This window comes from Talaromyces amestolkiae (genome assembly GCF_001896365.1).
Source record: "Talaromyces amestolkiae strain CIB chromosome Unknown scaffold7.1, whole genome shotgun sequence".
NCBI lineage: Eukaryota > Fungi > Ascomycota > Eurotiomycetes > Eurotiales > Trichocomaceae > Talaromyces > Talaromyces amestolkiae.
The window spans coordinates 1,454,246-1,481,248 of record NW_024468043.1 but is presented as its reverse complement, the minus strand read 5'-3'; the positions used below and the strand labels follow the sequence as shown (position 1 = coordinate 1,481,248).

General features: G+C 48.1%; 6 protein-coding genes across 6 annotated transcripts; 3 read left to right on the top strand and 3 right to left on the bottom strand.

Moving 5' to 3' along the window:
• Positions 1-7,014: 7,014 nt before the first annotated feature.
• BHQ10_004525 (uncharacterized protein) lies at positions 7,015-11,398 on the bottom strand (the record flags this gene model as incomplete). Its single annotated transcript, XM_040876900.1, has 4 exons — positions 7,015-7,688; positions 7,744-8,962; positions 9,487-9,955; positions 10,005-11,398. The coding sequence occupies 4 exons, from the start codon at positions 11,396-11,398 to the stop codon at positions 7,015-7,017; spliced, it is 3,756 nt and encodes a 1,251-aa protein (XP_040733029.1).
• A 2,056-nt stretch (positions 11,399-13,454) lies between these two features.
• BHQ10_004524 (uncharacterized protein) lies at positions 13,455-14,578 on the top strand (the record flags this gene model as incomplete). The annotated part of the gene is made up of 2 exons (XM_040876899.1): positions 13,455-13,887; positions 13,935-14,578. The coding sequence occupies 2 exons, from the start codon at positions 13,455-13,457 to the stop codon at positions 14,576-14,578; spliced, it is 1,077 nt and encodes a 358-aa protein (XP_040733028.1).
• Positions 14,579-14,818: 240 nt separating this feature from the next.
• Positions 14,819-18,430, bottom strand: BHQ10_004523 (uncharacterized protein; the record flags this gene model as incomplete). Its single annotated transcript, XM_040876898.1, has 2 exons — positions 14,819-17,521; positions 17,579-18,430. The coding sequence occupies 2 exons, from the start codon at positions 18,428-18,430 to the stop codon at positions 14,819-14,821; spliced, it is 3,555 nt and encodes a 1,184-aa protein (XP_040733027.1).
• Positions 18,431-18,954: 524 nt separating this feature from the next.
• Positions 18,955-20,248, bottom strand: BHQ10_004522 (uncharacterized protein; the record flags this gene model as incomplete). Its single annotated transcript, XM_040876897.1, has 2 exons — positions 18,955-19,327; positions 19,389-20,248. 2 exons carry the CDS (start codon positions 20,246-20,248, stop codon positions 18,955-18,957), a joined length of 1,233 nt encoding a protein of 410 aa, XP_040733026.1.
• A 684-nt stretch (positions 20,249-20,932) lies between these two features.
• Positions 20,933-22,388, top strand: BHQ10_004521 (uncharacterized protein; the record flags this gene model as incomplete). Its single annotated transcript, XM_040876896.1, has 3 exons — positions 20,933-21,077; positions 21,152-21,266; positions 21,320-22,388. The coding sequence occupies 3 exons, from the start codon at positions 20,933-20,935 to the stop codon at positions 22,386-22,388; spliced, it is 1,329 nt and encodes a 442-aa protein (XP_040733025.1).
• Positions 22,389-23,609: 1,221 nt separating this feature from the next.
• Positions 23,610-26,410, top strand: BHQ10_004520 (uncharacterized protein; the record flags this gene model as incomplete). The annotated part of the gene is made up of 5 exons (XM_040876895.1): positions 23,610-23,629; positions 23,772-25,072; positions 25,120-25,787; positions 25,840-25,939; positions 25,998-26,410. 5 exons carry the CDS (start codon positions 23,610-23,612, stop codon positions 26,408-26,410), a joined length of 2,502 nt encoding a protein of 833 aa, XP_040733024.1.
• Positions 26,411-27,003: the final 593 nt, after the last annotated feature.

The window sequence follows — 27,003 nt, the reverse complement described above, 5'->3', positions numbered from 1 at the left end:
TCGTGGGAGGTAGTCCGAGGATGGAAGCCGGGAAAAGGGAGAGCTTAGGACTTACCAGACCGAGATACCTGGACTGAGTCGGTGGCCACTGACTCGTTGACGTCTAGCGCAGCTTGTCAAAATCCTCTATGCAAGCCGCACGCAGCCAGGCATGAATAGCCTAAGAAGAGGAGATAAGCCAAGGATTCGCGATAATTGTGTGTGTGTGTGTGTGTTGATCTCGTTCAAGCGCGCAATCGATTGATCCAACGCGTCGGATTGAGCGCCGTGTATTCCAGCTACCAGGCCAGGAACGGATCCAACAAACAAGGGTACGCTACAAGGACCATGGATCCTTGTACATGTGCGGGACGGATAAGTGACAAGACGCTCGTGTATGTATACATAGTATGTAGTCAGCCAGAATATAGCCGACGCCAATGGCGGGGATCCTTATATATTTTAGCAGAGCATACGAGGTGAAATCATAAGGTTATGCCATGCCACCACCGTTCGTTCTAACTTCAACCGGTTTCAGTTGTTCCCCTGGCGTCCTCCGTATTGTAATAGATTACATCGTGGAAATGGTCAATTGATAAATGCGTAGCACTGCTACAAACAGCGAGCTCGCACAGACTCCAAGACGCTCGAATTGTTAGCACACGCGGAAGATTCTGGTTACATGCCCTACGTAGTACTTCTCGGTACGGCGCAGCATGCTAGACTACGCCGTAATAATGAGCCTCTAACCGGATGTGACTTAATACCTCATCGCTCGGCTCGAGCCAACACAGAACACTGTATGTGCTATTTAAACGAACACTGCATGACTGCAGGTACAATGTGTCCCATACATAGTACGATTTGTTAAGGTCATCGTACAATACTGAGCAAATCATTCCAAACTTGACACAAAAACCGCTATGTAAATGCTAAATATTACTACGTAAAGGAAGAGACGAAAAAAAAAAAAACAAAACAACAGCAGTGGAGCCGGAGKGGAGCCCGAACGTGTGATTCCAACACGTTGGGTTTTGTCTCTTTCGAGAAGGAATCGACACGCCAAGTGGAGAATAACCAGGGGCGGCCGAGATAGTTAAAAGCGGGAAAAGTCAAAAAAAGAAAAGAAAATAAGTGCATGCAGCCAATCATAATTTAGCTGTATGATACTCCCGTACGTAGGCTGTATTACAGTATTAATGTTTACACCCACGCACATACATACATATGCACACCCAGCGACCTCGGTCTCTGAATACAGCGTGCTTTTGCCTACAGCTACGGAGTACATCATACACACAGACATGACTATAAGAGGCAAATGGAGCCAACCAGACTTTTCGCGATTTGACCCTTTCAAAGGACCGATCTTAATTTACTGTTACTATTCCTGCAATGTCCAAAGAATCTAAAAGGGCAGTGCATGCTATGGAGCACAAAGTTCAGAGTCGCTACTAAGAAACGTTCGCAATCTAAGATGGAGACATTACTCGTGTGTCCAAACGCTCTCGTTCTTTAGAGTCAGAAACGTACGCTCCGGATGGAGACTGTACTACGTAGGTCTCCATAGAGCAATGATGCTTAACTTGGTCCGATACATAAGTTTCAGCCTTGAAAGCATCAGTCGCTTAAGCATATTTTCAAGGAGCGTCTAATCTGGTAACAATCGAGGTATCGATATACACGATGATTTCGGATCGAGATCATGCAATTGACCAATCAGCTACCGAGCCCGGATTAAACAACTTGGGTTTCACAACGTTTCTTTTTCGCCTACCTGCACGCTCTGCAGCAGGCACACCGACTACGACTACGGCGAACAATGTAGTTGGTTACGAGTCTGAAGAATGATGCAAAAGACGAAAAGCACACGTGAAACGGTGAAACAAGCGAGAGAAAAAGCAAAAGATACATCTGCCGTACGGAGCACTGCCGGGGATGATCATGTGTCTGTCATATGAGAAGTTGACTCGAGTGTTTGCTCCTCAATAACATCGACAATATGATGTTTGAGCAAACTGCAGAGTCAGCTCGATCAATCGCCAGTCGACACGTCCAGAGACGCGTCGTCAAGGGTGTATCTGCACAAGCAAGACCGAATACGAATTGTCTTACAATAACAGAGACATGAATCTCGTAGGTAGTGTGCAGGTGCAAGCAGACTGACTACGTGCCTCGGCCGCCGAGAGGGCAAACCCCTGGCTAGGCCTCATTAGGCTGCGTTAGCCTCGAAACACCATGTACGGCTTGTACGGGCATTCGTTTAGCACTGATCCAATCAAATCACCATATTTTCAGTAAATTAGAGTACTGCTGCGTAAGAGTTTATTACGCACTAAACATTTCGGAACAAAGCGGGGACGGCCTGGTTGCCCTCAAAGATGTGAGATGGATCATGAAACTCGCTTCACTCAACGACTCGAGGCTTTGAAAAGAGCTCGTCAAAGAGACCTGAATCACTCGTTTCATTGCGAAGAAGGTTCAAAGAAGGGCATTGTTTCATCTGTTTCAGTCCGAATCTTACTCTTTGATAGATCTCGCAAAAAGGAATCAAAACAAAAAAGAAAAACTCGACATGGGAATATCCAGTATCCACCATCCCAGAAATCGCTCATCACTGCATTGACCAATACTATGTAAAGCAATTCCACGCTAGAAGAGATTCTGGCCTAGTCTAATTTATTTGTTTTGTTTTTCACACGCCTTTGACGCAATTTACTCCATTTAGCTGTGATTGGAAGAAAGTGCGATTTATGGAGACAACTACAGGGATACCGTTGGTTGTTGCCTTATACTAACATAATATATGGATATTAATATCGTCATGGATTCTTAGACATACAGAGCGGAGCAACCTATACGGAAGTGGAAGGCAATTGCATTTCTCAAAGTCAAAGTGAGTAGAAGTTGCTGCCAACAAATGCCCCGACGGCTGCTTTCTTTTGGATGTTTTCAGACTGAACCCTAATTCCGTTTTGGGCAATGTCCACCCGACCCTGGGAATAGCTTGCGAGGATTGCTTTGAATTCGGTGAGTCTTTGGCTTTGCCTATCAATTTATATTTCCACATAATACATAGTCTGTAGGCAAGCAAATATTTCCCTATCCCAATTAGCATCTCCAACAAGGATACATCCCACGATCTCACAACCACGTTCGACTACCCTACGCTAGACAGCGGCCAGCCGTTGTGATGCGGAGAAGCTTGTATATATTACTTTATCGAGTAAGGCACAAAGTGTGGTTGTTGGGTCTGTTTGAGCCAGTACTGAGAGGACGAATGTCATAGTTTAGCATAACTAGTAACTAGTTAAGTGCTAAGCAAATCACCGAAGTGGCTTGCTATTGAATATACATCTTAATAACGTACGACTCGCGTGTGGCCTCGGTATCTCGGGGGCTTGGACATCTTAACGTATTCTACTATTTTCACAAGACCAGTCTCGATTCCGTGAGATATTCGTTTGTTGAATACAATCACATTCATGTCTACTCCGTAAATCCTTCTCGTATTCATTACGATACAACAATCTAGTGACTTAGTAAGAATATCCACTGTGGATGACGGCCGTTGGAGGATCGGTAGTGCTATCGCCGTCTTGGGGTTCGGGATACACACTGAGCTGGACTGGATCCTCTTCGCTGAATCAGAGCCACCATCTGCGTAGTTGATTACGTTGATTTGCTCAGTGGAGCCTAGGTGCAACGGTGTACATAGTAGGTCAGCATATCTGTGAAGTTGTGGATACTGAACACCAATGATGGAGTAGTCAATTTGATCTCTCAAAGCCCTAAGCCCAGCAGCTCAGACTAACAAGTAACTACTAACTACCGTCTTGAGCGTTCCGTGCCCGTGCCGTTCATCGACGATCACACCGAGTTCATTCCAACTCGTTCGCAGGGTCGTATACAATAATCGAATATGTCGATCGTGCCTGTTGATCGATTCTGATTTTCATAACGAGGTCGAAATATCGCCTCAGCACGTATGCCCTTCGTACCTGTGTCAAGTTAATACACAAAATAATTACGGAGCCTGGACATTGATCGAGCCAGGCGGAGGGCTGTGGATATCTAGCACTGACAAACGCACAACATTGAACATTCGCGCCGTTAATTAATCAACAAAAGGTCCTCCACAATTAATATGAGACCAATATATCTTAATTTATTATTCTCGTATTTCATACAGCATAGCACGGACATAGCATAAGGTAGTATGGAGTTGAGCAAGCATTGAACATTAGTCCCATGAAATATAATGCAGGTTACAACGCCGAAGGATTCATCCAACGCGTCGGTCAGATTATGGACGTACCAGTGCAGTGGATGGCATGCTCATCCTCGGATCCCTGAATGCACAATACATCAATATCAGAGTGGGTGAACGGACTCGATCTTGCCCTAAAGTGGCGGTCAATCTATGTTATGTGGCGTAGGAGCCCTTTGGCGCACCCAGCGCGCAGTTTAGTTCTTATATTGATTCATATAACATCTTTTTCGTATTTTTCAATTACCTCGCCCTATGCATGAGCAAATACACGAAAAAAACATGACATACATAGTAAGGACATATGTAGTAAGAGCCACAATCCCAAAAGGTCACGGAGCATCGCACAACGTTGCACAACACCTCGGCTGACGACCGAGATCTCTCTCCCTTTTTCAATAATACGAGAACCACATTCAACCGTAACGGATCTGTGGTTACGTGGATGGATTGACAAACGTGTCTACTGTTCTACACATCATGTACATATGTACTCCGTACTCCGTGGCCCGAGGACGTACAGAGCCGACCAATTCACCGGATCAATTCTGATGAAGTAATGAGAAAATGACAGCTAGAATAATGGCTAGCTGACTGAGTCATTTCCGCACATTTAAAAAAGACATTTGTTGGTAGTACTAAGTGTGGTGGTGAATATGAGATAAGCTAATCGCGTTGTATCGGCCCTCGGCGATACCCTGTCGGGGTTTGGTTTGTATATATAGATACATGTAGATACATACATTGGCGTTGGTAGATCCCATTCAACCGCAGCATCGCCCGATCCCGTGATATGACATGTATAATCTGACCTGACTGTGAATAAGTACTTGATGACAGTGCGACCCTCTGTTCGGTTGGTTGGTTGGTTGGGTATTTCGAGATCGACATAGATGCGCAATGTTGGCCGTGTACTCCGGCTCCGTAGTATGATTGGAACTGTCATGATGACCTTGTAGACATACAAATGATGAACGGACCCCAAGTCATCATCGTCAATTACCTAATGTGCTGTCCCACGTGTTGCTGAGCAAAGGAGTCAATGGTAGAGTGGGATGTATTTCATGGTCAATGCTCGTTCAATGCGGTCGCCATACTCGCTTATTTCTTGTATTTCATCAAGACTGTACGAGATTAGACGAGAAGGAAATGATAATGCGCTCATCACTTTGACCAGTGTCAGGAAATGACGAAAAACGCAAGAAAGCGGCAGGGCCGAAATTGCCTATTAAGGCAGGTAGCCAGCCCGTGTCTTTAGCCCTACATAGTAATCGCTGCCTCTCGCAACTAGGATAAGAAATTCTGTCAATTTGGCTAGTTAGACACTCACTCTAAGCCTCTAACACATATTTATCTAGCTAGCTTCAACCACCATACTCCAAACACGGCAGATTCTCAACAACTACTCCGTACGAGCCTTCAAGTCGGACCCGTCCCGCCCATCACTGCGGAGTCCTCATGTCGATCATCCCTCGATCAAGCCTTAAGAAGATGAGTTAAGTGCCTAGTTCTAGTCGCAGGATTGTACATAGCCAGCTCTTGGGAGTCGAATGCAATCAAATTGTGACACAGACTGCATATTTTGGACCTTAGCTGGGTTAGCATGGATAGAGTTGGGGTAGACGGGATGGTGGGAATGGTCCCCGGAGCGTCGCGATGTCTATCATACTATGGTTGAAGTCAGCCTGGATGGAGTAGAGGTGAAGAGCTGTGTTCATTCGCATTTCGAACGTGAGTGACTGCGCTGGTTGGATGGTCTTGCCGTGTCGACTCGATTTCTTCAATTTTGGGATTGACTGACTAACTGCCCGACCCGTCATGAGTGTCCAACGCACTTGCTAACATACGAAGTCTTGTTTATTGGCATAAAAGTCCAAAAATGAAGAAGATGAAAAAGTGAAAGCATCGCATGGTTCACACATGAAACACTTCCCCTCCCCTTCATAGTTCCCATCGGCCCATTCCGTCACCGATAGATTGGGTCGGTTCATTTGGAACTCTTTTCCTGAAATTACATCTACTGAACCATCTGAGCGTGAACTATACTCGATACTGTTGTGTACTACAAGATATGTACGTGGTTAAAACACACTCCGGGAGTTTGTCGTAATTGTTCCACGCTCTGATTTGACGCCGATACAGGGTCTGTGGACTAGAAAATGAGAAACGGCACAGGAACCTGGTAAGGGGGCATGAGCGCTTGACACTGTCGACAGAATTGATGCCGATCAGGTCTAGACAAACTGTCGACAAAAGAGCCAATTTAGTGGGCGGGATTTGGTGTGCAACGACTTATGTGTGTAGAATACGTATGTTGATCATGTACTACTGTCCATTTAGGGTTCGCAAACTTCCTGAAACAGTCCGCTCAAAGTCTAAAACTTTGAAGGTTCTGGACTTCTCTCGTCGGATATACTCCGGAGTCTTTGAAATCAACAAGTTTTGGAAGTGAAAAGGTGATGCGAAAAAGCCTCGGCCAAGATTAGACATGCTGTTTGAACGTTCAGGTGTTTCATCTGACTCGTCGCTTCAAAGAATACGCAACCACCAGCTCAGCCTCGTCGATATGATGTGGCTTACCTTGGATGTCGATATGAAACCTCTTAGGACTGGAGCGAAACGTGGCTTGGGGATGTGCCTAGGCATGTTTCATATGCTCTATTTGTGCTACGAGGAAAGCCTAGGCAAAACAAATTACTGTTTACTTCCAAGTCCGAAGGATTGAAGAAACGAAATGTACAATATGCGATTCTAATCGTACTCAACTACAGAATCCAAAACACCATCCACAATCCAGCAAGAACCAATCCCAACCCAGCACCAGGCGCAGAAAATCCAAAAGCGCCATTCAAATAATACGCCGCGCCCAAATAACTACATGTGATATCACCGTCCGAAGCTCTATAGCCATATGAATCATTCAGATACCTCCCAGTCGGACATTTGAATCCCAATGCCGCGGGACATGTGCGCACCAAGTCGTTGCACAGATCGGTGCATGGTAGGATTTCCTTGTACGGACCGGGGCGAATTTCCGTGTCAATCAACGAGTTGCGTGAGGCATTCGTTACGGGCGATGTAACCAATGGACTATCGGATGGTAATGATGTGCCGTTCAAAAACGCCTGGCCCGCGTTTCGTGGTTGGAGATAGGAGTAAGTCGCCGACCAGTCGTAGCATCGTGGGATTGTGACGGCGCATAACCATTGTTTGTAGGCCGAGGTGCAGTCGTCACAGCCCACGGCGAGAGAGTACATTGATGTCGAGGAGGTGTTGCATTGGATAAGAGACAAGGAGTAGTCAAAGTTTTTGTAGTATGATTGTGCGGCTTGATCGTAGATTTGCGCGAGTTGCGTGCTGGTGAGATTGGGGTTGGATGGCACTGCGTAAGCAACTTCGGAGCAAAAGTCGAGGTTGTACAGAAGAGCGCAGTTGTCATCTTATTCCAAGCAGTCAGCAATTGAATCACAAAGAGGAGCAGAATGAATGCTTACCGGTCTTGGTCGTAAAGTTCATCGCCCTCCAAACTTTCCCACCACCACCAATCACTCCATTTCCAGAAGCAGTCGAGTTACCGGTCATACCGAGAATGCCGTAGTAAGTAGAACTACTGTTCAAATACGTAACGTAAAACTGCTCCTTGGGCTTATTACCCAATCCCCGACTCGTCATGGACGTGTTGATAGCCTGATTCCCCTGCCGCAATTGCGCCAACTGATTCAAAGCACAATACGACTTTTCCAACCCGGAAATTGAACTGTCGTTGATATTATTCGCAAAGATAGTGTATGGTGGTGTAATATTCATCCACTGTTGATAGTTTGTGGATCCGGGTAAAGATTGCGTCAAGTTATTTGTTATCAGAAGAGCCGAATTTATATCGGAGTCGATGAAGTATAGATTCGTATCGTTGTCGACCGAGTGGAAATATGCATCTATCGAAGCTGCCACTTCGTAGTTGTAAATCCCCGTCCACAGAGTCGAGTTGGGTGCCGAGACACCAATGTAGATGTCATCATCGGCCTCAATCGCCGTGCCCATATATCCCTGATCAGCCGTATAATTAGTCTGCAGGGAAGGGTCACCAGCAGGCCCAGGGTTCTTATTACTTGAAGATGTCGATATATAAACTGTCAATGGAGGCAGTTGAGTGCTCGATGTCGCTTGTGGGTTGCTCGTATTCAGACTCGGTTTCAGACACGTATTCAGCGAAATGTATACAGTATTTGATCGTTTCTTCAATTCGCGTCGTTTCTCGTCAACAGTACTTGAATCTGTCGTATTGTCCGACGTCATATTGGCCGGGAGACCTTCTGGCGTGGCCGATGGTGTTCCCAGCACAGACTCCTTGGTGAAAACCCAGTATTGTGTCTGACCCAGCTCGATATTGAGCAACTTGAACTCATTATTACTGACCGCCATAGGGTCTGTTATAGCACGTCTGATGACCTGGTCGTCATCGCTGTCTCTTTGATCTTCATCGTCTTCAAAAATTATTGCTGAACCCTCGCCAGCACCATTATCCCGCAACGTCGTCAAGTGATCGACTTCTTCAAGCGCATAAGCGAAACTTCCAGAGTTCGTTGAGAGAATATAAAACAAAGCGAATACGAAGATAGTAGCGGCGAAAGTGGCAGCGAAACGCGACTGCAACGGGGTGAGCTTGGGGAACTGCATCGTTTTCTCGGGGTGCGCTCGTTGCGATGGAGGATCCTGATCCTTATCCCTCAACTCGAAGGCGGGGTGTTTTCATAGAGGCGATTGCGATTGAAATGGTAATCAGTCGTCGTTCAAGGCATGATGTTTATGAGATCAAGGTCATTCCTCCCTGTTCGTTGGAAATCAGGGATGTAGTTCAGAGGTTGTTGGCGGTTTGAAATTATTGGTTGGTCCGGCACATCTGAGTCTCGGGGTGGGACGAACTCCGTCTCAGACAGGAACCGCTGACTGCGCCACACCAATGGTCAACCAGTACGTATACTCTCTATTCATCATCTAATTGTGCCATTGTGGATTGTCAAAAGCTGTAAACAGTATATGTATATTCGCGTATATAGTATATCCATATTTAACTACTCACAAGAAGCAAAAATTCAAAATGCAAATCAGACAAGAAGCATAAGCACTCAAACAAGTTTGTAGTATCGTGCAACCACCATAGTCGAAGCAAGCATAAATCCAATAAATCCAACAATGCCAAAAAACCATCCAAGGCCTTCGCTTTCCCTTCCAGGTACCGGAACGTTCATGCCCCAGAGACCACAGATTAGGTTCATTGGGACGAGCAGACTGGCGATCAAGGTCACCTTGCTGAGGATGTTGTTAACGTGGTTTCCCAGCATGATGTTACTCACGTTCAGCTGTGCTAGATAGTTGCTATGAGAGCGGCTGAGCATCTTTTCAAAGTGAGTCAAATTAGACACCATGGTGACGATGTGATCTTGAATATCACCAAGATAGAGTCCGATGTCGCCACGCGGAGTAACGGAATATTGCTCATTACAACGCTTGGAGAAGCCCCGAATAACGTCGGCCTTGCCGCCGAGGAGTCGCATGAGGGTCATGACTTTCTTGCGAAGATCACCAATGCGTGGCAGGAAAGTACCAAAGTCTTCCACGCGAGCAACAAACACATGATCTTCAATCGCTTCAGACTCGATCTCAACATCGCGCATGATTGGACCAAAACTGTCGACAATATCGTCACTGTTTTCATTAGCATCAAAGTCGTACTTGATTGGACGGATAGACTTACATCATGGCGTAACAAATCCAGTCGCTACTCAATGACACGTAGTCACGAAGCTTGCCGATACGCTTGCGAACGTTGGCTGCATGGCGGTTTTCGGAAAAGGAAAACGAGAGAACGCCATCACGATAGACAACCATATACACATTGACCGGGTCCAAGTAACGATCATGGTCCTTGTCAGCATGGTAGAAAGTCCGGAAACAAACAAAATAGTATTGTTTGAACAACTCAACTTTCTCTCGAGCTTCTTGAGTCATGATATCTTCCGCGGTCAAAGGGTGAATAGAGAATGCTCGTGAAATAGCGCCGAGTTCGGCTTCGGTAGGATCAACGACATCCAACCACCACACACCACCCTCAGGGCCAAGCTGGAATAGGTCACGGAAGCTGTCACCCGGAAGGATGAGATCACCTAGGTATGCCGCATGGATCGTGCTTTGGCTTTCCGAAGAAAAGAAGGTGAATCGGTTCTGTACGGTCATGGGCTGGAAATTGTCGATGGCCTCTTTCTCGTTTATGGTATCTCCAGATGGCTCAGTCGTCAATTCTGCTTTTAGATCGTCCTCGAAGTCCCGTTCCGGACTTTCGGACGCAACAACAACCTCGGGCATTTCAAGAATCACATCGCCGTGTTGTACCTGTTGACGGAGATCGTGGAAAATGCGAGGAGTAGGGCCTTGAGAGCTCAGGCTATGTTTGCGGCTGAGAGCAGCGTACTTGTCCCTCTTGTTCAATGCAACAAACTCTTCCAGCTCCTCATAATCGATGACGGGGATACGACCCGGTTCCTTGAAAGAGCATCCGCATTCGCTCTTGGCGTCGTCGACGGCAATCTCTCCTCCCTGATCAGGTCGAATGACACTGGCTTGGCTAAAGGTCGGGCGGCGGGGTATGGTACCATTCGAAACAGTGCGCTGGAGGATGGTATCAAGATCGGTCTCAACATGACTTCCAATCGTATTGGCACGCTCACGGCGTCGAGGATCGGCAAAAGCGTCCACAGAGTTGGGCGGAGAGGAAGAGCTGTCCGATGACGGGGACGAGTTCCGAGATCGAGGGCCCATATCTTGTTGGCAACGGCTTCGAGTACGATGATGGCGTGGGTTTGGATCCACTGATAGACGTCTCGCAAAGGAGTCGATGTCACGATCGTCGTCGACGATGGCTTGTTCAAAGTCACGAGAAATTGGACCGTTGGCCACATAATTGTCCGGTACTTGCAGGAGAGGAGAGCGACGGCCCAGTTCGGCCTGCTGAGCAGCGGTCGGGATCCCCGACATGATGTCGATGTTGTATTGTTGTCTAAATTGTTCGTCGAATTGATTTTCCTCGATAAGGCGAGGCTCGGCGGTGTCGAACCCTGTCAGAGACGTTTCGGAGCGAGGAGTTCCCAACATGGCCCAGGATCTGGCTCAGTGGAGGATTTTCAAAAATTAACCCATTCAGAAAAGTGCCTAGCGGCGTTGTGCGTAGATGACGGTTGCGTAGTGTCTCGCACAGTAACGAGCGAGAATCAAATAGCTATAATATATCGAGTATATCTCGGTAAAGCTCAGCCAGACCCTTTGCAGGGGTCTGGCAAGACGGACTTGAGTGAAAGCGAGATTACCAAAATGTTGACTAGCACGGGAGTCAAGTTAAGGAGGCCGAGTGTCGCCCCCGCAGAAGACCCTGAACTTTGGGCCCAGAAGAGGGTGAATGAAGGAAACCTGAATAGAGTGAAGTCCCGCCAACTTGACTGTTTGGTTGTTATATGAGCGTTGACGCTCCAGGGTGCTCCAGAGGAGTTGATGGTTGGGGAAGAGTTCTGCGTGAGGATTAGGAGATCCTCAACTTAATTGACGGTAGGCCTCCTGGAACCTGAATTGTTTGTCTTGATTTTGCTTCTCGTCGGACGAAGCTGGGATCAGATGGATTGGCGATATAGAGGGGTCGAGGTCAGACGTGCGAAATATCTGCGTTGGGATTGGATGAGCCGAGTCCGGAACCACCACCGAATGGTCTTTCGGGAAAGACGAAGGAAAAAGGTGGTATCAAGATACACTCAGGAGTGTTCGCACAATAAAGACTTTCAATAGACAATAATCGGCACAGAAAGATAATAAACACCGTGAAGGTGCGATAGGTGGTGATGGGAAGAAAGAGAGGAAAAGGAGATGAAAAGATTTGTGGCAATGACGGTGTTCTTGTACATCCTCAGGCCGAAGGTTTTCACGCCAAGTCTAGACTAGCCGATGCCTTAGCGCCTTCAGAAAATGCTTTCGGAAAGCCGATGCGTTGACTACTAAATTACTATGCAGAGCATCCCGTGGACTGGACGAACTTTACAGCCAAACAAATCGCTCAATTACTCACTTCGGCTAAACCTGGGTATGCCACCGTTTCAATTTTTCATCTCCAATGGCCGGTTTTTCTGGCCACTTTGTCGCAAAAAGGGAAAGAAGTCTTGTGTCGCATTGCCTAGACTATGTGCCTGAGGAGAAAATTTCTTCCCTGCTACCCAATATGGGCCAATGTGACTCCATACTTACGTACTACTACTCAGTTTCCCATATTGCATTCTTCCTTCTGTATCAGAGTGTCAGAATGTCAGTGTGTTTAGTCTCGGAAGGCTGAATTAGCATTATGCAGGGATCACCTGGGTAATATGCCACGGCTTACAAGCCATGTACGTCGTGCTGCTGATCAATGACAGCAACTGAAGAAAGCAAGCCGCAAGTGATTCCACTAAAAACACCATGTGAAAAACTGACTCGCCAATATGGACACAGCTTTTTGCATGTCACTGTCACGGCATCAATGGTGGCCACCGAGATTAAAATGTCTCATGGGGGGCGCCACGAAAGAAAAAGCCCTAAATTCTTTTCCGGTGACTCTCAGATCCCCGCATGGTCTGGACATCAAGTACGTTAGTACGTTAGTACGTATGGCAGCAGTAAGCACAAGCTAGTACCACTGTAAACAATAAACAGTGTTCAATTCAAGGTCATCTACCCCATACCAAAGGTTCACAGTGACATATACTATGTACTAGAGTCTCAAAACGCTGAGCACCAAATCGGAGTTGAGCGTGGATTGGGGATGGAGGTCGGCTCAGGCCGAAGTCGGCGTTTGCTGCAAACCCATTGGACAAGCATCCCGCGCTAGCACAAACATCGTCGCTGATACACCATATCGAAAAAATAAAAGAACACCAACATTCTACAATTGAACGTTGGCGTAAGAAGAAAGGAAAAAAGAAAAGGAAAGAAGGATTGAGGAGCAAGCAATTCTTCCACGTGATTGAGAGGAAATTGCTGTGCCGAGTCAATTGGTGTCGTACGTGTCTCCGACAAAAAATATCAGCCCCTCCATTCAAAGATTATCTGACTCACAACTGCCAGTCACCTCAGCTGTCCATCCACACCCATACCCTCATACACAGACTTACAAGCGTTAGACGCGATCGATACAATGTCCTCCTCCTTCAGCATCCGCATCCCCTGCTCGTCCGCCAACATCGGCCCCGGCTTCGACGTCATTGGGCTTGCACTAACCCTATACCTCGAAGTGCACGTCACAATCGACTCGACGCCTTCCTCGCTCGAGCACAACAAATACCCCCTCAACTGCGCAATCACATATGAGAATCTGAGCGGCAGCAAAGAGCAGATCAGCCTGGACCCCGAAGTCAATCTGATCACCCGCGTGGCTCTGTATGTGCTGAGATGTCACGACCAGCGCGCATTCCCGGCCAATACACATGTACACATCAAGAATCCGATCCCATTAGGTAGGGGTTTGGGAACGTCTGGAACCGCGGTGGTAGCTGGTGTAGTCTTGGGTAATGAATTGGGAAAGCTGGGCTTGACCAAAGCCCGTCTTCTCGATTACTGTTTAATGATCGGTAAGTCCCTAAATCTACAGACAAGAGCGCACGTCTAATAAAGATAGAACGACATCCGGATAACGTCGCCGCATCTCTCTTTGGTGGCTTCGTAGGCACATACCTCAGCGACCTCAAACCCGAAGACGTCGCGCGCATCGAAATCCCCTTGAGTGAAGTTCTCCCCGAACCCGCCGGCGGCATCGACACGGGCAAACAACCGCCCAAACCACCCGTTGGAATCGGTCACTGCACAAAATTCCCCTGGGCAAAGGAAATCAAAGCGCTCGCTATAATCCCAGACTTCGTCGTGCCCACAGCCAATGCGCGTGATGTGTTGCCAAAACAATATTCGCGCGCCGATGTGGTTTTCAACCTGCAGCGTGTTGCGCTTCTGCCCATTGCGCTGGGTGCTTCTCCCCCAGACGCGGATATGATTTATCTCGCTATGCAGGATAGAGTGCATCAACCCTACCGCCAGACTCTGATCCCCGGATTGATGGAGATTCTGCAGTCCATGACCCCGGCCACACAGCCCGGTTTATTGGGTATTTGTCTTTCGGGCGCGGGGCCTACGATTCTGGCGCTTGCGACGGACAATTTTGAGGAGATTGCGCAGAAAATCACCGGACGTTTTGCCGAGAGGGGAATTGAGTGTCAATGGAAATTGTTGGAGTTGGCGCAGGAGGGGACACTTGTGGAGCATCATTAAATATATCCGTTTGATACATTCAGTACCTAGTAATAGACAGTTGAACAGTAATCAGCATCATATTGATTTTTATACTAATAGATGATAAATTGAAAAAAAGACCCCAACGCTAGGCTTGCAAATTGTTTTGTACAGACTCTTTGATATTTCCAATGATGATAGCAAACCCCCAAATGAGCAAAAGCATAGTAAAACAATTGGGAAGGAAACGAAAGAAGATTGATGCACTGAGACAGGATTCTATTCGTCGTCGGCATCCTGCATCTCCTCATCTTCCACCTCTCTGGAAACAGCAGCAGGCTCGTCATCTTCATCGCTGTCGTCGAGAACCCGCTTGCCGCGTCGAGCACGTCCGCCTCTCCCCCCGGCGGCTGGAGTTGCTTCCTCTTCGGCAACTTCATTATCGTCATCGCCGAACAAATCTTCATCGGCAGCTGCAGGAGGAGCAGCATCTTCGTCCAATTCGTCATCCGAGTCAACCACCAACTCGCTACTCTTGTATTTGCCGGGTTTCTCCTTAGCGCCTCCTCGACGTTCCAATCGTCTTCGTCTTTTGGGTGCTGGCGTTGTCCCGTCATCATCGGAGCGAGCTACACTGATACTTCGACCATCAGAAACGACGCCATCGTCCTCATCGCGGCGCTTCCTTCTTCTGCTGCCGGACGGAGCTTTCTTCTTGCGTTTCTGTCGCTCACCCGTTTCACTATCTGTACTAAACTCAACTGCCTCGCGAGCTCTCTGTTCCTCCGCTCTCTTTGCTGCTAGTCGCTGCGTTTCTTCAATGATACGTTGCCGCTGTTCTGCTAGTTGGCGTTTCTTCTCCAATTCAAGTTCCCTCGCCTTTTGGACTTCTTCTTCACGACGTTTCAATTCGGCGTCACGAGCAGCGCGGGCTTGTTGCAATTTGAGAGCGTTCTTCTCCTCATACTCCTTTTGGTTCTGGATGGATCGCTCGAGCTGCTTGCTGATCGTATTCCGGCCCATGTTCGCTCGCTGCTCCAAAGACTCGCGAGGATATGGCGGTGCCTTGACCTGAGCAATGCGTGTGAACGTTTCAATTGCCTTCTCAAGACCTTCGGCCGCTTCCTGCAGATCTTGTACCGTCCTTTGGGCTTCTGGTAGGCTATTCACGAGAAGTGCAATCTGATTCTGGACAAACGCGACGTTGAACTCAAGATGTGCCTGTTCCGGCGCAACTTCCAACGCACGATTCGCATAATCCAAAGCAGTCTTCATGGCTGTCAGATTCTTTTCATGTTTCCCTCTCAACCACCAAACTCGTCCAAGGCATGCTAAGATTTGCGCATCGCGAGCTCGATCTTTCGATAACGCCATTTCATAGCACTCAATTGATCGCGAAAACTGTTTCAATTCCGCATAGGCATGACCCAAGTTTAGATACACACTAGCGTCTTTGATGGTGTCACGGATCTTTGAGAAAATCTGAACAGCGCCCGTAAAGTCTTTACGATCGTCCACAAGAGCAATTGCAATTCCTTGGGCTGCGTAAGCATTCTGAGGATCTAATTGCAGAGCTTTGTCAAAGAACTCTACAGCGCGCTCGTACATCTTCCGTCTCTTTTCCTTGTCGGCGTCGGTCTCACGTCGCATGTCACGAGCTGTCAAAAGGTGCACATTGCCCATCCCAGTCAAAGCGTATCTATCATGCTTGTCAAAATGCTGCAATGTATGCTTGTAGTGCCGTTGTTCGTGGTCCTCTGCCAGATTGGCAACTCGCTTCTTGGACTTGCTGAGGTACCAGCCAAACAGCGCGCGAACCTCAAGATTCGTTGAGTCGCTTTCGTACAATTTGGCCATCTCCTTAGGTCCTTCATCTGTCGGACTCTGACGAAGCGCAATATAGGTCATTCTGGCACTAGCTTCGGTATAATCGCTATGTCGCTGAAGAAGACTCTCATACACTTTCTTGGCCTCGTCTGGCAGATCGAGGGCTTCCAGGGAACGAGCAAAGTTGTATCTGACCGTTGTAAGAAGCGCGTCGGTGGCCTTTTCACCCTCCAACTCCTCGGACTTGTCACAAGCCGTCAAGGCAGCCTGGAACAGCTCTCTTGCTTGCGCTACTTTGCCTGACTGGTAGAGGAAACAGCCAATGTTGTTCAAAAGTTGCGGCGGCAAATACTCCCGAAGTGCAGCCTTGAGTTCTCCATTCTGCAGCGTCGCGTCAGGCCTATCTTGGTCAGGAATCTGATCCATCTGAATTTCTTCAAGTTGGGTGAGACACTGCATGCTCTTGTCTGGCGAAGTGCTCTCGTATAAGCGGGAAAGATAAATCAGCACAGATTCGTCAGCTGGAATGTTCTTCGTCGGGTCCTTCCAAAGACTGCGGACGTTCTCGAGAAGAGAGATGGCTTTTGTGGTATCGGCAGTTTTGTCATCCTTGCTACCGCTAGCCTGAGCAGAGAAGACATCTTCTGCTAGCAGAGCGCCCAATAATGCCATACATTCCGGGTTCTTCGTCTGCTGTATAATCTTCTCCAGTCGAAACTTTGCTCCATCCAGGTCCTTGGATTTGACCTGCATCTGGACGACACCAAACTTGGCGGGTAGATATCCACTATCACCACCACCACGAGCTTGATCAGACCGATTGAAATACTCAGAAGCTTTCGCCGTGTCGCCCTCGTAATGCGCCTTTCGGCCTAGGAGATACCAGCCTTCACTAGCGATAGACACGACGTCGGTCTGTTCAATAGCTTTGCGAGCCAAAACTTCCACCGCTTTGTAGTCTTTGCGGATCAATTTGTATCCTGCAAACCTGGCACATGCCATTGGATAGTCCTTGTCGAGCTTGAGAGAGCTCTGTGTATGCGTCATGGAGGTTCTGTATAACTCTCCGAACTGTGGATCGCTTGTGGGACGTTGGGAGCTGCTGTACAGGTAGTACGTTCCGACTAGGATAGTGGCAACCTTTGATTTGGGGTTCTATTAGATGTACTGTTAGTAAAGCTCGACATTAAGGGGATCACCCTTTGAACAAACCAAAGACAGTGCCCGTTCCCATGCGTCTTTTGCTCGTTCTTTAAAGCCTAGTTGCCAAAGACAGCATCCGATACCAATTCGTGGATCAGGATCAGTCAGACCCGGCATTCTGGTGAGGACAGTCTGGTAGACTATCAGCGCATCGGCATAGTTTCCCAGAGAATACTGCGCTCTAGCTAGACCCAGATGAGCCATCACATTTCTGCCACCAGAAGCTTTCGATGCTTCCTCAAAACACTTCAAAGCCTGGCGTAAGCTCTCGACTCTATCGGATGTATCAGGAATTCCGGTTCTAACAGGTCGCGGAGGGTAGAGGGATGCCCGAAGAAGTGACAGGACACCACGCGCCAGGAAGAGTGGCGTGTAGGCAGGATTGAGACGAGATGCCTCGTTGAGAGTCGACGTCGCCTGTTGCAGATAATAATCCTTGATCTTCACATCTGAGTTGTCGCCATCTGGAGCAACGCGGGGCGCTTGACGACTCTTAATCATCAACAACCAGCACAGCCAGTTCAAAAGCCCTAGCTTCTCTTTCGTTGCTCCATGAGCGACAGACGCCAAACCCTTTTGCAGAATTTCGATCGCATGGTCAAGCTGGTTTTGTTTCGCATATGCCAAGGAAATGATCACCCAAAAATTTTTTGCGGCCTTCTCGTTCTCTAGCAGTGTGCACAGCTCTGTTGGGTCATCGGGGAGTTCTTCGAGACTGACTTCGACCTCACTGTCGAATGTCGACGCAGGGATGTCGATGGCTGAGGGGATGTCAGAGAACCGAGAGGCTGAAGGTACCGTTTCGGTACTGAAGGCCGAGTTTCCAAAGCCATTCGTATGGCCGTTTTCGAGTTGCGACATGATGAGTGCTTGTTCTGAGGGATGAGATGACCGCAGGTCCGAATTCGCAGATGGTGAACGTTGTTAACGATACAAAGCCATCTGAGTGTATGATATGATGATCAGAAAGATGCCGATATTTTCAAATCATCGAATGACAGATTGGTGCATGTGCCTTGAATGCGCACAGCGTGGACTGGAGAACTGTAGAAAGACAGCTACTCCCGTCTTGTCAGTCGCGGAAGGTCGAAATAATAGAACGCCTGAGAGCCTGAGGCGCGAGCTTGGCAACCTCTGGTAGTGGCCAATCAAAGGCATGATAGGTCGACGTGCCGCCCCACTTGAGCATCAATAGATGAGAACAATAAGACAGGATATTATTGATTCAATACTTTGAACTTTATTGACTGTTTATACATAAAGCTGAAAGGTGTCAAGTAGAGAGCACCACTGTACCTAATCGCCGAATAAATCTCAGCCATTCCTCGAGCCTATTGACCAGAAACGCCATGAATCTCGCATGCACCGGATAGTTTGCAATGAGCTCAAAACATCCTGCAAAGGAATCCAACTAATAGCAGAACAGTGAAGATCTGCGCAATTTCTATCCGGCGGGACAGCTCTATTTCCGTTTCAACATAACCACGAGATGCCTCATCTTTCTGTTTAGCGGGGATGTTTTGTGTCTCGATGGAGGAGTCTAAAGAAGTCGGGAACCGCCCAGTCTCAAAGAACTGATCAAGCAAAGCATCTTTCTCTCTCCAGCGCTCCAAGAGCCATTGCTCAAACGCCTTCGGGTCATCCAATGGAATGTCTGCCATGGCCCAGCGTCGCCAGTACATGTTGACGGATTTGGGGGGACGACCCTGACCATAGGTAGATCGCAAGGTGAAATATTTGTCAGGATATATGCCTTTCCTACAGAGATTGTCAGTATTGACGACAGTAAATACAACAATAAAACAAGGTGGGTACGAACGGTGGACCCTCGTAGCCTACAGTGCAGTCATACACAAAATCTACGGTACCTCGTAATTGCTGCAAGCAGAATAGTAGTCCTGTGGACCGCGGAAGAATCATATGCTTGAGAGGAGCAACGCCCATCTTTTCGCCGTACTTGTTGCTGATGTTCTTTGTGTTGATGGAAAGGTTAGTTCCCTCTGGGAATATCAACAGCCACATTGGATCCAAGCTCTGTGAGCCAGACATGGGGCCAGCGTGTCTCGTCTTCAATTTCTGGAGACGATGCTCCAAGCGAGGCTTATCCGATTCCCACTTACGAGCCATGAAGATGAAGCCATAGAACATCATTCCTTGACCGATGACAGGTATCTTCTTGAGCGATTCCTTCAAGATGATGTAGATATGGCCGTGCATACGGGATGTATAGCTCACCCACCACAGATACAGCCAGTCTGTATATACTTGATGGTTCGCAACGAATACAAGGCGGTCCGGAAAGTTCGTCTTGAGCAACCCGCTGGAAGTAAGCTGTATCTGCCCTTTGACCGACTCATCGCCGCTGACACGGACTACTGTCGGGGCACCCCACTGGGTGATGGTGATGATGAGAATTCCAAAACATTGCTTCGTCATAGCCATATAAGCGTAGTAATAGTCCTTATTGACAAAGTATAGCGGCGCTCCGATGAGCTGGGTTATGAATATACAAACACAGCAACCGTTGAACCACGTTGCGAGCAGCAGAGATCGCAGTATCTGCATGGCAACTCCATGCTTCAGGCCAGCATTTTTGTCCTTCTCGGTTAATGGAGGTTCTTCGCTCGCGTCGGACGACCCGGATGGGTCGGCCGGCACTCGATGTCGTATATCGGACATGGTGGGGGGCTTGATGCTCGTTGAGTTCGATATGCAGCGTAGACAGAGTGTATACGGCGCTCGTTCAGATAGAAGCTGAGAAGATATGGCGTTGATCTGCCGGTAAACTCGATACTGTAGTAATTGTACAGGCGTAGTGGGGTGAGATCAAGGCTGCCTAGTAATTAAGATCTTTGTATGAACGAGCGGATCCAGCCGGCTTCAAATCGAGGGAGAAGGCATTGTGAAAGAGTAAGGGGAGATGACTTGAGTCACGGTCTAATTGGGAAAGAGAGCATGTGAGGCAGCAAGTAGCGAGACGCAGTTAAGTTAGGCTTCATCGCATCCAGCCCTGACTGCGAAAGTAAGTTCGTTGAGTCAGCGTGACTGACGTCTTTCAAATTTCTGCTACATGATTGGGGATAGCGGGCAGGCGGTGAGGAGGTCAGCTGGGTCTGCCTGAGGCGTGGAGCCGGAGCTAGAGCCCCAACTCCGCTTTCTGCGGTTTTGTAGAGTACATTGCGTTTTTACGTCTTACTTCCCATCTGCAAGCATGCTATTTGGATAAATTTGGCATCAGTACCTTTCTGACCTATATTTGGCCAAAGTTAACCAGAGAGACATGTCCGTGAAAGGATCTCTGTCTCGTTACGTCTTGTGGCAGCGATTTCTATCAAGCTGCACCGTATTTCAAGATCCGTCATCATGAGAGCTACCTCTCCGTGGATTCGACAGTTCTCGCCGCCACACAATGTTCGGGCCACTTGTCGTTTCTTCTCTGCTTCATCATCGCGACGAGAAATCAAAGATATCCAGAGTCTTCCTGCGCGACGTCTGCCAAAATACCAAGGTGTGCGTTCGGATCGAGCGTGTCCGCGACGCTCAAGTACAGACCCGACTAAAGCTAACTCGGCATAAATCTAGAGTCTCGAGGTAGCGACTTATTATCCCTTCGATGGCCGGCCCCTCCTCGCAATATCCTGATTGTGAAGAAGCAAAGCGCMCCTGCCGTTACGGCGTCTGTTATAGAATTCATCAAGTATGACCTCAGTCCTATTGATGGCAAAGGGCATTTTCCTAACGCGGAACCAGTCATCTAGCATCCACATATCCCTCGTTATCAATCATTTTAGAGCCTAAAACTAGCCAAGAAGTTCACTCTTCTCTTCCGATTCCAGTCTACACATCGACCTCGGAAAAGCCACTGTCTGCGTCAACACATGATAAAGTCGACCTGGTGGTGACCCTCGGCGGAGATGGAACTATACTTCGCGCCTCGTCTTTATTTGCGACATCACACGATGTTCCGCCTATGCTGTCATTCAGTATGGGTACCTTGGGATTTCTAGGAGAATGGAAATTCGACGAATACAAGCGAGCTTTTCGAGAAGTCTACATGTCTGGCTCGGGCGCAGGTGACCGCGCTCCTGTTCTGGATGACTTGGAGCCTAGCACGGCCGAGGAGGACGTCGAATCGAAAATGGGGCCTACAGGCTGGTCCTCTGTCCGTGGTAAATCCATGGGTTCTACCAGAGGGGCCCGGGTATTGATGCGTAACCGTTTGCGTGTTGGTCTATTTTCACCGGACGGCGAAGCTATTATTCCCCCATCACATTCCGCCGTGTCGACCGGTGTATCGGATCCACGGGTTTATGCACTGAATGAAGTTCTTATCCACCGTGGAAAAGAGCCTCATCTCGCTGTTCTGGATGTCTTTGTCGGTGGGCGTTTCTTAACGGAAGCGGTCGCGGATGGCATGATCATTTCAACGCCCACCGGTAGCACCGCCTATAGTTTGAGTAGCGGAGGTAGTATCGTACATCCCTTAGTCCCGTCGCTTCTCCTGACACCGGTATGCGCTCGTAGCTTGAGCTTTCGACCGCTAGTTCTACCGTCGAGCACACCAGTTACTCTACGACTAAGTACGAAAAATCGCGGCCGAGAAGTCGAGTTGAGTATTGACGGCAAGAACATGGGCCAGGGCATGTCTGCTGGAATGGAAGTACGAGTCTGGGATGAGGAGATTCGACATGGAAAGAACGATTGGAGAGGCGGCGTGCCCTGTGTGATGCGACGAACCATAGGAGTCACCGACGACGGCTGGGTTGGTGGGCTGAATTCGCTGCTAAAGTTCAACCACCCGTTTGGAGCAGATCCATGAAAGTCGACGTGTTTTGGTCCTTGTACCTATTTACTTGTATATAGAACCATATTGATATTTGAAAGTGAGGACTAGTTACCGTTCGTTAAGTAGAAAAAGCTGGTGAGGAACCATCTTAGTTGTTTGTTTTTAAACTGTATACTATAACCGCTTGGAGTCTCACTTACGTTTACGATTGAACAACATCATTCACGGTGGCACAGCTACGAATCTTTCTGTGCCCCTCCTTCGGCAAGTCGTGGATTTGGGGTCTGGAATTGTATCTGAGCGTTCCCACTGGTGACTCGTGAGTGGACTGAGACAAGGACGATCGGAGATAGCCTTGGAGCATGGCTGATCTACATGATGGCTTGATGCTGTCTTTCTAGAGTGCTCCGTACGGCTGAATGTCAAATGCAGCCTTGTCCTGCGTGTTCCAAGGTGGCTGTAGCGGAAAAACATATCCAAGGGTTGATGTTCATCGTTTCTACATGTAGTGTCGCAAATGCACAGTGTATCTAGACAAGTGATCAAGTACTCATCGGTCATGACTCGGTGCAGTTCATTTCAAAGATTCCAAAGATCAAGAGCACGACAGACAGACCCAAGTGGGTATCTGGCTGTCTGGGCTAGTCGAGGCTGGCCAATTCGATTGATTCTTTCTGGCGTCCCACTCTGTGCGGCAACTTCCCCTTTCTCCCTCCTTCCTCCACTCTGTCTATCCAGCTTGTCTATTTACTTACAATTACTTCTTCCTTCCACACTCGCTAGACGCTAGAGGTTTCGCTATTTGTTGTCGTGTTGCTGTCTGTGTTGTTTCTGTTCATTTATTTCCTTGACAACCCTCTCCTGCAATTTAAGCGCCCTGGATATACCTTCAACCTTCTTACGAGTACGGGCAGTGCCCTGTGGAACTCCCGTTTCAACCAACCCCTAGGCAAGGTAAGCAAAGCGGAGGCCCGAATTGCCTATATCGTGTCACTCGAGTCACTGTCTCCTGTCTACCCAGCCTATCCCTTCGTCTACATTCGCGCTCTTATTTAGAGCAGACTGTTTGCAGTCTTCTATTCATTCAACAAAGACAATACAACATCTTCATTCTCCCCTCTTTCCCCCCGCCCGCTTATCCGTGTCCGCGCTTCGCTTGTGCCGCTCTAACATTCCAGTGCAATCAGACCTGTGGATATCCCTTTTGCTTTATAAGACAACTGCTTTTTGATCTTTCGATCCCGGGCGCCCAGGATGGCGTCCTCTCATGGAAAGTAAGTATTTCGTGCTCCGCATCACCCTGCTTATGTCAGGCCTTGAGACATTTCGACAAGGCTCGCGTCGCCGTAACTGATACGCCCTGTTGTTTGGTGACGCATACAAAATCGAATCAGAAACTCATTCAGTCATTCACAGTGTATACTCGGCCGACCAATTTATGAATCCCGGACCAGCCCCGCGGCCACCTACGGATCGTCCTCGGCTCACCACTGTACCGTCGAGCCCAAGTGTGGCTACTTCGTTCAGCCAAATGACCCTGAACTCGCCGAGCACTCCGACTTTGTCTATATTCCCCAATACCAGCAGCTTATCGCTCGCGCAGTCCAAGGGATCCCAAGTAAACCAGGGTGTAGCCGTTATCAAAGAAGGCTATGTCCGATGCAAAGAAGACAAGTTTCTGGCCCAATGGAACCAACGATACCTTATTCTTCGGGAGTTTCGCCTTGACTTTTTGAAAAACGAGACTGGAAAGTTAATCATGTCAATTAATCTTTCCAATATCACGGGCGTGACTCGGTCCGAAGACACAAAAATGGCATTTGAAATCACCCGCTTGGCCAACTCAAAGGACGCAAATTCAAAGGCTGCAATAATCAGTCGTGATGTGCCTACCAAAACAATTACTTGCGAAGTCAAAAACGATGATGAGATTTACGACTGGATTGATAAGATCTACGAACGGTGCCCAGGAATGGGAGGGGTCAGTAACCCGACTAATTTCAGCCATCGTGTGCATGTTGGTTTCGATCCCAAAACTGGTGCTTTCGTGGGCCTGCCGACAGAATGGGAGAAGCTATTGACTGCGTCAGCGATCACCAAGGAAGATTATAAGAAAAACCCACAAGCCGTCATTGAAGTGCTGGAGTTTTACTCAGACATTAAGATGCGGGAACAGAACCCTCAATATTACAGTAGCCTTGCACCTACTCCGCCAGCATCCAACTCCTCCACTTTGCAATTTGGAAACGGAAACGGCATTGCTCCTCCCAGACCAGCTCCCCCGGCTCCACTCCAGAGGGTAGATACTGGACAGTCCCAGCGATTTATGAACGACCAAAATGCGGCGGCGCGCAAGAATTCGGATGCAGACCGCGGCTTCGAAGTTGATCGTATGCGGGAAGTTGCCGAGCAAGAGCAACGACGCCGCATGGAAGAAGAAGCACGACGCATTCGCGAAGAACAGGAGAGACGAGAGCAGGAAGCCTATAATGCGTCACTACCCAAAACCCGAGTACCTCTCGCAAAACAGGAGCTGGGAGGCTATGGTCCTTCTGATTCCGAATCACCAAATCCTAACCGATACAACCCGAGCCGTCCTGCTCCTCCAGCGCCAGGCTCTGCTACTCGTCAACAGCCTCCAGCCATGAGACAAATGACAGCCCAGCGACCGGCACCGTCACCTCCGACCGCAGATGGCCAATCTGCTCAAAGGACAGGTAAGTATCTCAAGTCCAATTATAGTTCGTTGGCTAATATCTTCAAGACCCAAAGCTTCAACAATCCATACCTCGCCCTGCCATCAACAATGCACCAAAGGCGCCCACGCAGAACTCGGGTCCTCCACCAACGCGTCTTCCTGCACCTGTTCAGCAAGTCAAACCATTGAACATTGCTAACAAGCAAGGAGCTCCTAAAGCTGGCGTTCCAGATGGGGTTCGTCAAGCCGAAGCCGCGCTTTCGAAGAAAGCCGAACCACGCCAGAAGGAAGTACGCATGTCGAGTATGACCGAAAATGAAGTTATGGAGAAGCTTAAATCCGTCGTGTCCAAGGAAAATCCACAGGAATCCTACAGCAAACAGCGCAAGATTGGTCAAGGTGCTTCGGGTTCCGTGTATGTGGCTCGCGTCAAGGAGAATGCGACGTCACCAGTTGCACGAGAGATTTACCGGACGCATGGACCTCGCGGGCAGGTCGCTATCAAGCAAATGGATCTTCGCAGCCAGCCTCGTAAAGAATTGATTGTCAACGAGATCATTGTCATGAAGGATAGCCAGCACGCCAACATTGTCAACTTCCTTGACTCTTTCTTGCAAGACCAGAACAACGAGCTTTGGGTTGTTATGGAGTTCATGGAGGGTGGTGCGTTGACTGATGTGATTGACAACAACCCCGTTATTCAAGAAGATCAAATTTCTACTATCTGTTTCGAGGTATGTTCCTAGTAATATGCGTGACAAATTTCTGCTGACGCATGTTTTGCAGACTTGCAAGGGTTTGGCCCATCTACATAGTCAGAATATTATCCACCGTGATATCAAGAGTGACAACGTCCTGTTGGATCGTGTCGGCAATGTCAAGATCAGTACGTCAATACAAGTATCTGTTTTACGAGAGCATTACTGACAAGTTATTTCCAATAGCGGATTTCGGTTTCTGCGCCAAACTCACAGAATCAAAGAGCAAGCGAGCCACCATGGTTGGAACACCCTACTGGATGGCTCCCGAGGTCGTCAAGCAAAAGGAGTACGGACCTAAGGTTGACTGCTGGTCTCTGGGTATCATGGCCATTGAAATGATTGAATCCGAGCCGCCATATCTTAACGAAGAGCCCCTCAAAGCATTGTACCTCATTGCGACTAACGGTACACCTCGACTCAAGAAGCCAGAGAAGCTCAGCAAGGAGTTGAAATCGTTTTTGAGTGTCTGTCTATGTGTTGATGTCCGCAGTCGAGCCACCGCTGAAGAATTATTGGCGCATGAGTTCTTGAAGATGGGTTGCAGTCGAGCTAGTCTCGCCGAGCTTTTGCGCTGGAAAAAGAACGGAGGACAGTAAGAAATCGGCAGCTTTCAAGCTCATTATGTTTTGTCGCTACAGGATGGCAACACCACCACCTCCTGCTCTGCTTCTGAGGCAGGATATGAAGACGCTTCGGCACGTCATGTTAAAGAAGTGCTGAGATGTGACGTCTACGGAGGATCGCTTGTTATATTGATCTTCCCATTTCTAATATCTCTTTCTCAAATCTTACGACCCGACATTGTAAATTTTCTTTTTTCTGGTCGTTTTCCCTTCCATATTCATGGTGTCTGTTGCAATATAGGAGCTCGCTTGGCATTATATCCCAGATGCTCAATACTTCTTTTCTTTCTACTATGCCTTACGTCTCTGCATACAGAAATTGTGTTAAAGAAAAGAATTTGAAAACGAGGAAACGTAAGGGTTTCTTCTTTTCTACCTTGTTTCTACTCAATGCTATGGGTTACGAATAAATGAATGATATTTTTTTTCATAGCTTTCTAGAGATAGATTCAAAGTTATTTAGCATAACAAACATTCTCATTTTCGTCTCTATAGTTTTCCGGACCAAATGTCATGTATGTTGAATTGCTGCGTACTAATACACGTAGAGAACGACTTCATTGCAG